At 39.7% G+C, this 12,303-nt stretch overlaps 1 protein-coding gene across 1 annotated transcript; it reads left to right on the plus strand.

Moving 5' to 3' along the window:
* Positions 1 to 3,199: 3,199 nt before the first annotated feature.
* On the plus strand, positions 3,200 to 4,225 carry LOC122745357 (vomeronasal type-1 receptor 4-like). Its single transcript, XM_043990605.1, has one exon. It carries the CDS (start codon positions 3,200 to 3,202, stop codon positions 4,223 to 4,225), a length of 1,026 nt encoding a protein of 341 aa, XP_043846540.1.
* Positions 4,226 to 12,303: the final 8,078 nt, after the last annotated feature.

Raw genomic sequence — 12,303 nt, forward strand, 5'->3', positions numbered from 1 at the left:
ATGGGCCTTCTTCGGGCAAAGTACTTAGACTACACAAAGAAAAAGAGAGGCCCCTTGCTTTATAAACTTGCAGTCTGAGATATAGGCATATTCCTTTCACATAGGAATATACCAGGTGGCTTCCAAGGTCCTTTCCAACTCTCATGTTGGATGATTGTGCTACATGGAACCTAAGTTACGAAAGGAGATGTGCACGGAAGAAAAGGACTGAGTAGTTCCTCTTTCCTCCTCACTGATCCAACCATAGTGGGAGATGTGGGGTCCAGTTCATTTTAGGAAAGACATTAAAATCAGGTGGTCACCCCAGAATATTGAGCAGGATAGTGATAAAACAAGAACGGTCTAGGTAGTGAATATAACACTGATGTAATTTCATGGAAAATGGGGGGTTTGGCCCAGAAATAGTTGACATGATAAAGATAATTAAAAACAATTCATTTTTCTGTAGACCTTAAGAGTTCCAAAGAGCTTGATAACTTTGGTGCTAAGATAACAGGACAGTTTTCCTTTAAAATTTCTTGAAATATAATGCCAATGCTTTTTTTATCATGGCTTTTAGGTAGTAAAATAATTCTTTGGGTTATTTTAAAGGTGTTTGGAGGGCAATTCTGAGAGACTTGCCTGGGTTTCTACCTCTATTTTGCCATTTGGCTCTGCCTGCTTATCTCTTTCTACTGCATTTCATAGACTTTACATTAGAACCAAACTTAACTGCACCCCATGGCAGCATCATCAGTCTGAATCTGCAAGGGCCCTCTGAGGTCCCCCAACACAGCCCCCTCATTATACAGATGAAGAAACAAGGTTACACAGGAATGGAAGAGTAGAACCATGGCTACTAAATCCAAAAGCAGTGCTCTTCCCACTGTGCCAGGGTCCTTTTATTCTTCCATTACTACCCTACCTTCCCTCATCACTATACTGATTTCTATCAAACATCTTCTGTGGCAATAGAGATCTAGCTAGCACATCTCAGAAATATGTTTCTAGTTTGTGGGTGGCATGTGTGTGTACACACATGTGCATGTTTTTCTCATTCCAAAGATAAGGTCTCCAATTAATAATATTGACATGAAAATACTTTCTCTACTGCTTCTTAAAGCAATTTTTAAAATAGATATTCTTAATACAAATTATTAACTGAATTGTGTAAGTAAACTCCAGATAAGGACATTTTCCTCTCAACATTGGTCAGTCTGGATCATTTTTGCCCGATGTACAGTCCCTGCAGATCCCAGTTACTTACTACATCTCCACTTTTTTGTCCACCTTCTATAGCAAAACATTCAGTCAGCTTGAAATGAAAATTATCTTTCTCTATACAAAACACTCATCATTAAAACACACCAAAAAAAGTAAACAAAACTTTTTTTTAATAGTTAAAACACTTAAAGAAAGCAGTGTCAGTTGTCCATGGAGAAATACAAAAACAAGGAGAAATGTAAGGAGAAAAATTTCACCAAGTTCTAATAGTGCTTTAAGAGAGACACAGGAGGAGCTGGGTGGCACAGTGGATAAAGCATTGGCCCTGGATTCAGGAGGACTTGAGTTCAAATCCGGACTCAGACACTCATACTACCTGTGTGGCCCTGGGCAAGTCACCTAACCCTCATTGTCCCGCAAAAAACAAACAAAAGATAGACACAAGTGAGTCAGTTTTCTTTTTTTTTTATGGAATAAAACAAGCACTTTCATAACAGTACAATAAAAAAGACTTGTACATGAAACTGGAAATGTACTATGCATAACTTACTATTCCATTCAAATATATTACAAAAGGATGATGTAAATATTTTTCTTCCTTCCCTCCTGTCCTATCTATATCTATTGCTATAGGTATAGATATAGAATGAGAGATAGAGATAGAGATATAGACACACATTTATTTGTATGTGAATGTGTATAGGTATATTGTGTTGTGTATATGTATATATACACATATAGAGATATATGTAAAAAGTATTCTATACATATTTCTATTTTTCAATTCTTTATCTGGAGGCAGATAGCATCTTTCTTCATATGTCCTTTGTAGTTAATTTGGGTACTTACAATGGGCAAAATACATTCACTCAAAGTCATTCTTAAAACAATATGGCTGTTACTATATATAATGTTCTCTTGGTTCTTCTTACTTTGCTGTTCATTATGTCATGCAAGTCTATCCATGCTTTTCTAAAATCAACAAACTCATCATTTCTCATAGCACAATAGTATTCCATCACAATCATATACTACAAATTTTTCAGCCATTCCCCAAATGAAGGGCATCCCTAGAACTTCCAGTTTTTACTGTCAATAAGAGAACTGCTATAAACATTTTAAAACATATGGGGTATTTTCCTTTTTCCCTAATCATCAATCATGGTCTTTGGAAATGGACCAAGTAGGGGCTGAAGAGTAGTTTTGAAATGGATAATTGAACTGAGATGTAAAAAATGATCCCCAGAGTCCCCATACAACCAGCAAAACTTCCAAGTCTGGCCTGTAATGGATTGCTTTGCAATTGGGAAATGTTTAACAAAATGAATAAAAATACAATACAATATAGATATTGCTGATTTATGGTATCCGACATCAATATGCAATCTGGAGGGATCCACTTTTATTCAATTTAATGTCACTGGATTAGAAGACAACAAAGATCTCTTATTACTAGGATTTCATAATCCCCAAATAAAGAACATGTGGTAAAATGAGCATCTTTATAGCCCTTACTATGAGACTGACTCATAGCTCTTTTCCCTTTTCTTCTTATTCCCTTCATACAACAGGACTACGCAAAGATCATTGGCATATGTATTGGACTGACTTAGGCCTACACTCTCAAGATGAATTGCATGATGGGAACTACATGTCTATTTTTACCTTAAACAGAGACTACTACCTTAAATAGTTACAAATGGAAAAATTCCAGTCCTGTAAGAAATCCTGTCTCCATAACTGAACTCAACTCTACCTCCTACTCTCCATATTGACCTGAGTTAGAGGAATTGATGAATAAGAATGTGAGCAAGAACAAGGCTGTGTAACTTTCTTAAAATAGTAATGTCCATCAACATAGGTATAAGAATGAGACAGAAGTAGTGCTTTGAACCTCTCCTATGAAATGGAATTTTAAAGGTGCAATAGTCACACAGTTTTCCGGTGTTCTCTCTGATTGTTTTCTACCTAAAATTTTCTCTTTAGGACACACAGAATGTTTCCACAAGACATCACTCTTGGGTTTCTTGCTGCAATCACAATAGGGACTATAGCAAACGTCCTCCTCTTTTTCTCTGATATGTTGTATGTCCCTTCTGGCCACAAGATAAGTTCTTTAACCCTTATTTTCACCCAGCTGAGCCTGGTGAACATCACCATGCTTCTTAGCAAGGGAATCCCACAATTATTCCTGGGTCTGGGGTGGAAGAATTTCCTGAATGATGTTGGATGTAAAGTTGTATTTTACCTTCGCAGACTGAGTGAGGGCCTTTCAATTTCCTTGACTTGCCTCCTGTGTATCTTCCAGGCTATCACCATCAGCCCCAGCAATTCCAAGTGGGCACAGTTCAAAGTCAGAGCCACACAACACAGCACCCCCTTTTGTTTCTTCTGCTGGATCCTCAATCTGCTGCTGGAAATTCCTATACTAATAATTGTAAAAGGCCCAAGAAGCAGGCACAACATTACAACTGCATTTGAAAATTTGCATTGTACTTCAAATGAAATTAGCCGTCTTTATTTGATAATAACCACTTTCAGAAATGTTCTTTGTTTTGGACTCATGGTCTTGGCCAGTGGCTACATGGTACTTTTCCTACACAATCACCACCAGCGTGTCCAACATATTTGGAGCACCAGCCTCTCATCCAGAAGGCACCCTGAGACCAGAGCCACCCAGATCATCCTTTTACTCATGAGCACATTTGTCAGCTTTTATTCACTCACCTCCATTTTTATTCTTTTTGTCCATTATTTTGACCTAAGTTCTCCTTGGGCATTGCCTGTTGCCGTCTTCCTGTCACTATGTTATCCAACCATTAGTCCCTTTGTATTGATGCCCAGAGCATTCTGGACCTTCTTAATTATCTGGGCCAAAAAAGGTCCCCATTCTCACAGTGGCCTCAGCTGTAAGCATGGAGTCATCAAGAGAACTTCACTCCCTCCTATAACTCCCAGCCTGCTAAACTTTCTTGAAATTGGACATAAGACCCAAAGTTTCTTAACTAGAAAAATCAAGTAAGACCAGAATCTCATTATTATAACATCAGTGTCACAGCAAAGCTGAACAAGACCTCATGGACCCTGTAGCCAAACCCATATAAATGCAAAGAAGGATACCTCCAGCAGTAAGCAGAAGAGGTTTCATTCTGTTTCCATGTAATACCTGTTCAGATACATGGAAATAATTGTCCTTTTCCCCCCTTAATCTTCTCTCTTTCAGGCTTAATATCTCCATTCTCTTCAAGTAATCCTAATGTGATCAGGAGGAAACTGACCATTCTAGTTACCTTCTTCCTGATGTTCTCCAGTCTTTCAGGAACCTAACACAGTACTTGATATATGGTTTGACCAGTACAGATGATAATCACCTTATCACATCTGCCAAGTCCTTGGCACTAAGCTTATCTTCCTGTATTCTAAGTTGGAATTATATTTTCTAGCTACCACATCATGCTCATTTTGAGCTTTTAAGCAAGGAAAAACTCCAGCTTCTATTTGCATAAACTGCTGTCAAGCCATACAGACTTCATCTTCTCGTTCTGATGTTAATTTTAGAACACATGAGAAAAATACACTTGTGTTCCTATTACATTTCACATCATTTTGTAATACTGAGGAAATTCCCTATGCTTGGGCCACAGACAAATCTTCTCAAGTTCAAGATGCTGTCTGAATGAGCACCCCATCAAATCCATACTGCATGAACAATAACCCAAATCAGCCAGCCAGATGAAACGCTACTTCAAATTCTGTAGCATCGTATAAGTAATGCATCAAGATATGAAATGATAAGATTCTGTTGCTCCCCCAAGCACAAATGTGATCATTTCCCAAAAGTTGAGATACCAACTTTCAGGGGAAAGTAGACATACTGGAAGCATGTAACCAGGAAACACGTATGAATGAAACAGTTAGTATTAGAAGAATGGGACCCACTTGTGTGAAGAGGGACCCACATGTAGTGAAAATACTGTAAGTGTGTGTGTGTGTGTGTATGTATGCATGCTTCAAATGGAGACAGATTAGACATCTCTAGTCTCTTCTCCCACCATTCTACAAGGACGATTTTCATTACTTTCAGGAGGTTAGGGCCAGAGATCATTCTGTTCTCAGTCAGAGAGGGAGATATCAGATTGTAATTTTACCTATATGCCCTTTTGAATATTATTTGCCTAGGTGATGTTATCAGGTTCCACCTAGCTTTTGATTGCTTTATCATATTGCAGGAAGGATGGCCACAAGCATTATATCCAAATCTTGACCCCTTTCCCATCTGTTACCAGTACCACAGTGAGCACACATAGGAAATAGCAACAAAACCCATGTATCCAAATTAGAGAAAAGCCCAAATCAAAGAAGGTATATATTTAGGAGAATATGCACCAAACAATAGAGAGAAAGAAATAACTCAGGTCAACCAAAAGAGAAGTTCTTGGATTTCACCCAAAGGAAAACTCCCTAAAGTTAGGAACATGATTAAGACTGCCTATACCAAGTGAGCTCCCAAACTCATGACAGGATTACTCCAAAAAACATCCAAATAAGGTCATAGGAAAATGCCCGGGGCAGCAAAACTCACAGAAGAATGTGCTGAAATCACCTTCTAACCAAGAATGGCTTGGAAGAGCAGAAGGAGGGAACCGCTGTGCTGAGACAGGAGTTGAACCCAACCTCACAGTCACCCTGACACAGATCCAGTCTCAGGAAGTCCTCACCAGAGAAGGAGACCCCCACAGCCTCTGAATCAGCTGAAGCACCAGTGTCACCTGGAACTAAGCTCACAGTCTGGTGAGTGGGCTGAGCCCTGGGCAGGGGAGAGACTACAGGGGTCTATGCTGGTGCTAAGGCAGAACTTGGATTTTACACCCCTACTGAGAACTAGGTGGTAGGCTCGAATAGAAGTGGCCCAGGTGGGGGAGGGGCACAGGCTCCTCAGAGCTAACAACCACAACACACAAAGCTGGTTGATTGGCAAGTTGGTCTGGGGTCATCTAGGACCAGGAAACAGGCCAGGCAAGGGAAGAACCTGATTCTCCTTAAATCATGCCACCTGGGACTTCTTAAGCTTGGGATACTGCAGCCTGGAAACAGTGCCCCACTTGAAGGAGCTAAAAGTCTAGTAAAAGAAAGGCAAGATGAGCCAACAGAGAAAGGTGAGGACCATAGAAAGTTTCTTCAGTAACAAGGAAGACCAAGGGGCACCCTCAGAGGAAGATATCAAGATAAAATTAGAGAGGTAGAGGAAAAAATGGAAAGAAAAATGAGGGTAATGCAGGAAAGACATGAGAAAAAAGTCAACAGCTTGAAAAGTCAAATGGAAAAGGAGGTACAAAAGCTCTCTGATGAAAATAATTGCCTAAGAATGAGGATTGAACAAATGGAAGCCAGTGACTTTATGAGAAACCAAGAGACAATAAAGCAAATCCAAATGAATAAAAAAATAGAGGGCAATATGAAATATCTTCTGGGAAAAACTATTGACCTGGAAAATAGGTCCAGGGGAGATAATTTGAAAATTATTGGTCTACCTGAAAACCATGATCAAGGAAAGAGCTTAGACACCATCTTCCAAGATATTCTCAGGGAAAATTGCCCTGAAATTCTAGAAGAAGAAGCTAAAATAGAAATTGAAAGAATCCACCGATCACCTCCAGAAAGAGATCCCAAAAAGAAAACTCCTAGGAATATTATAGCCAAATTCCAGAGCTCTCAAGTCAAGGAGAAAATATTGCAAGCTGCCAAAAAGAAAGAATTCAAGTACTGTGGAGCCCCAGTCAGGATAGCACAAGATCTAGCAGCTTCTATATTAAAGGACCAGAGGGCATGGAATATGATATTCCAAAGAGCAAAGGAAATGGGATTACAACCAAGAATCACCTACCCAGCAAAATTCAGCATTATCTTTCAGTGGAAAAAATGGGCCTTTAATGAAAAAGAAGACTTTCAGATATTCGTGATGAAAAAACCTGAACTTGAATGGCAAATTTGACTTTCAAATACAAGACCCTAGAGAACCATAAAAAAAAAAAAAATTGGAGCTGGGGTTGTACATACCTGGGGTTGTACAGTGGGCAACTCTTGTGTCTGAGGCCAGGTTTTGGCTGGGATCCCCCTGGGTCCAGAGGTGATGATTTGTCCACTGTATCACTTAGCTAGATGATAACATCTTTAGGGTTAAATTGAGGGTTGAAGGGAATTCACTGGGGGAGGGGGAAGGGCAGAAGCAAAATCCTACAGGAAAGTAACAGGAAAAGGCTTATGTAGTGGGGGAAGAGATGGGAAAGGAGCAGGGCAGTAAATGAATTTTACACTCATCAGAAAAGGCTCAAAGATCTTAAACTCATCAGACCTGCGTCAAGGAGGGACTAATAGACACACCCAACTGGGTGAAGTAATCTATTTAATCTGGGCAGTAAATGAGCCTAACACTGGTCAAAATTGTCTCAAAGACCTCAATCTCATTATAATTGGCTCAAGGAGAGAATAATGTACACACTCAATTGAATGGAGTAATCTCTATAACCCTGCAGGAAAATAGGAGGGGAAGGGGATAAAGAGAGAGGGGCAAAAAAAGGAAGTGCAGAGTTGGGGAGGGAACAGACAGAAGCAAATCCCTTTTGAAGAGTGATAGGATGAAAGAAGATGGATAATAGAATAAATATAATGGGGAAGGGAATAGGATGGAAGGGAAACATTTAACAATAGTAATCATGAAAAAGAGAAAAGGGGGAAAATTGTACAAAAAATATTTATAGCAACTCTTGGTGGAGGCTAAGAATTGAGAATCAAGGGAATGTCCATCAATTGAGGAATGATGGAAAAAGCTGTGTTATATGATTGTAGTGGAATGGACTTGTGCTACAGGAAATGACAAACAGGATGATCCCCGAAAAACCTTGAAAGACTAATGAACATCGATGTATAGTGAAGTGAGCAGAGCTGAGAGGACATTGTGCGTAGTGACTCCAGTATTGCTCAATGAGTAATTGTGAATGACTTAACTACTTTCAGAAGTGCAATGATCCAATACAATCCCAAGGAACTAATGAGGAAGCTTACTATGCACTCCTATAGAAAGAAGTGATAAAAAGAACACTTGTGGATTGTACATATATAACCTGATTGCGATCTTGTGGAGGACAGAGGAAAGGGAGGGAGGGAAAGAGAAAAATTTAGAACTCTAAATCTTATGAAAATGAATGTTGAAAACTACCCTTACATATAAATGGAAAATAAAATAAATGTTTGTTGAGAGAAAAAAAAAAAGAAAAGAAAAAAGACTGCCTGTACCTATGGGGGCAGCTAGGTGGCACAGTGGATAGAGCACCGGTCCTGGATTCAGGAGAACATGAGTTCAAATCCAACCTCAGTCACTTGACATACTTACTAGCTATGTGACCCTGGGCAAGTCACTTAACCCCAATTGCCTCACCAAAAAAAAAAAAAAAAGACTCCCTGCACCTCACATATCTTCCCACAAGTCATTTCCATAAGCAACTTAAAGTATAGTTGGCCTATTCCATCTTCCATCTCAAAGCTGGAGGCTGATTCAATGCTATGCTTGAAAATTTGTATTTTGACAGTTCCCTTGGAAGCTCTCAGTCCCAAAGTAAGGATTGGTTGAGATCTGAAGCTCTAGCCTCTCTCATCACCTCTAATCTTAACCTCCACCAATAAGAAATAGTCCCATATTAATAGACTTTGGGACAAGGGTTACAAACACATATGGTGAATGCATAGTGAATAAATATGTGCAAGTGGACATATTATAAGAACTCATATGGACAATGTATACACATAAGAAAACCAGTGCCAAGGGTGTGTGATGATATATTAGAAAGCTATTCCATGCCCCCTGCTCCTGGGCACCATATTTCTACTAACCAGTAGATATCAACTGACCTCTTATGGTTATAACATCATCTCATCTGGATGTTTCTGTTCAACAGTCCATCCCATTATCTTTGTCTCTGGATTTTTCATCACACACTTGTTCTCTGCTATCATCTGGGTTCTAGTTCTGCTAGTTCATATGATACTATGAGTTCCATTACTAAGGAGCACCCTGACAGGTGCAAGTTAATCCTCTTTTTTTGTTGTTTGTTTGTTTTTCTGTGAGGCAATGAGGGTTAAGTGACTTGCCCAGGGTCACACAGCTAGTATCAAGTGTCTGAGGCTGGATTTGAGTCAGGTCCTCCTGAATCCAGAGTCAGTGCTCTAATCCACTGCACCACCTAGCTGCCCTAGTTAACCCTCTTTTAACACATAGTCAAGGCTAAAAGCTAACTCGCCTATCCTGGTATGTGGCAACAAAAGCTAAAAAAAGTACTGGCTATGATAGTATGTTATTTTGTATGGCCCTGCTTGGTGATGATTTGAGATTGTGATGGACTAGGCCCAACTCAAACTCTTCAAGTGCTTCAGGTTCAAAATAAAAACTAAATGGGAGGGGGCAGCTAGATGGCGCAGTGGATAGAGCACTGGCCCTGGAGTCAGGAGTACCTGAGTTCAAATCTGGCCTTAGACACTTAACACTGGCTGTGTGACCCTGGGCAAGTCACTTAACCCCAATTGCCTCACCAAAAAAAACCCAAAAAACTAAATGGGATATTCATTGACCATTAAATAATTATAAAACATGTTTTTTTAGCCAGTGGAGAGAAATTATATTTAACCAGTATACAATAAATCAAGAGATATTTATTAAGCACCTATTATGTATGAGATAGTGCTAAGTTCTTAGAATGAAAAGAAAAAAACAGTCCTTGTTCTCAGAGAGCTTAGATGAATTCATTTGGACACCTCTTCCTTACCATTTTGTTGGATATAATGGTCTGCTGATTAGAAACCTATGGAGGGGGGCAGCTAGGTAGTACAGTGGATAAAGCACCGGCCCTGGATTCAGGAGTACCTGAGTTCAAATCTAGCCTCAGACACTTGACACTTACTAGCTGTGTGACCCTGGGCAAGGCACTTAACCCCTATAGCCCCACAAAAAAAAAAAGAAAGAAAGAAAGAAACCTATGGAGGGGCAGCTAGCTGGCCACAGTAAAAGGTTATTGTCAACTGGACTTTTTCTAGAACCAATCCCTAACCTACATATAGCCAGAACTACACAAATGAGGCAAGAGTGTCTGGAATTAGAAAGTTTATTTTCTAAGTGAGGAAAAAGGCTTGCAAGCAAGACGGAACTATAGACTGTAAGGGGCTAAAATTCTATCTTGTCTGTCTAAAATATCTAATGAGTGGTCACCAATAAATTAAAAGCTTTAGCAAGAGTTAGACTTTTACGCATTTATTAAGCAGAATAAGAATTTGGTGAAGAGAGAGAGAAAGGCCTAGATTCTTCTATCTATTACAGGGAGAGAGCATTCCTAGCTCCACTCTCAGCCAGAGTCCTGATGGAAGAGGGTGAGAGTGCCAGCCTCATCCTCTCTTCCTCCCACAAGCAAATGTCACTTCCTGACGCCAAAGAGCCATGTGTCTTGCCCTCAGATGCCTTCTCCTCATGGCGGAGCGCCCTGCAGTAAGTCTCCAGCAGGTGGCGTCATTCCAATCGTTATAAGACACGTGTGCCAGGGCCCCTCCCCTGATGGGGGAGAGGGCTGGGAGGGGAGAGATCTCAATACTTATACTAGTGGCTTCCCAGTGAATTGTAGCCCTAACAATGAGGGAGCAGCAAGCATAAGACAAGTTGGATTCACTACAGAATGTTCCAACTTTGTCCAGTATTTGTCTTTGACCAGAGAACACCTGGTGAATTGTGTGACTAGCCTAGAAAGTAAGATCATCCAGAGGGTGATTGCAAAGGATTTTAGTCCTGCCAAGCTCAAGGTGCAGCTTGCTTGCCAAGCCTTAGCTCTGGAAAGCAGGGAGTCTAAATTTTACTTTGTCTTTATATATACCTATTTTATATACTTATATACCCAGGGCAGCATGAAAAATTCTTGGGCTAAAAGGGGTTGTGAGGTGAAAAACTTTAAGAAGCCCTGTTCTAATTCATCCTTAAATCATTCATTATTATGAGACTCTACTTCCCAAACCTTCCTCCCTTTTTTTCCCTAAAAATTGGTCTAAGATGGAAAATGAAACTCCAAAGATCAAATCTCTCCCAGCAGCTTCAATGATTAACAGGCACATAAAGCAGAAAGAGGATCATAGAGTACTGAGAATGGGGATGAGGTGTAAGTACCAAGGCTGATGCAGTCTTGTAAGATGATAAGGTTCTTGGAGGGGCATGATGGAGAAATCCAAAGGAATTCAGCCAAGTTTGGGTCAACAACTCAAGGCACAAGTCATTAGCATCAAAATGATGATAAAAGAAAACTCTTCTGTGCAGGAGGAAACAGTTTTGTAGTCCAGACCCAATAGGCCAACCACCAAAATGGGAGGAATCAGAAATTGAGTATCAGGGGGAATGTAAGGGGCAAAAGACAAACCACCAAAGATTTCAAGAGAAAGAAAAGTCAATTAAAAACAGAAATCAAACAAGAGAACATTTTTTTAAAAAAAGAGGATGAGGGCAGCTAGATGGCACAGTGGACAAAGCACTGGCCCTGGATTCAGGAGGACCTGAGTTCAAATCCAGCCTCAGACACTTGACACTTACTAGCTGTGTGACCCTGGGCAAGTCACTTAACCCTCATTGCCCCACCAAAAAAGAGCATAAATACTAAAATATCATAACATTATAAATATATCCAAAGAAACATGATAAGACTAAGGAAATTGAGCCAATAGCTGTTAAAACTTTGACTCTCTCAAATTCCCAAAAGAGCAGGAACCTAAATGATGTTCCAGAGTGGTTCAAAAGAGACATGAAAGCCCTAAGAAAAATAAAAATGAAAAAAATGTCAGACTATGTGGTCAACAATCAATCAATAAACATTTATGAAGCATCTACTATGGGCTAGGCACTGTGTTCTTCCACCCAAAAGGAGTAATTATCAAAACAGAAAAACTTAAATCTATTGTTGTGAGTTTCTCAAAAAAAGTAAAAGAAATACTAACGGATTTTGGATATAAATTTACTGAAGTAGAGAACAATCTGGAAGAAGAAAAGAAAGAGGTAATAGTGCTTTAAAAAGTGATTTCTCC

The sequence above is a fragment of the Dromiciops gliroides genome, chromosome 1, assembly GCF_019393635.1.
Source record: "Dromiciops gliroides isolate mDroGli1 chromosome 1, mDroGli1.pri, whole genome shotgun sequence".
Lineage (NCBI taxonomy): Eukaryota > Metazoa > Chordata > Mammalia > Microbiotheria > Microbiotheriidae > Dromiciops > Dromiciops gliroides.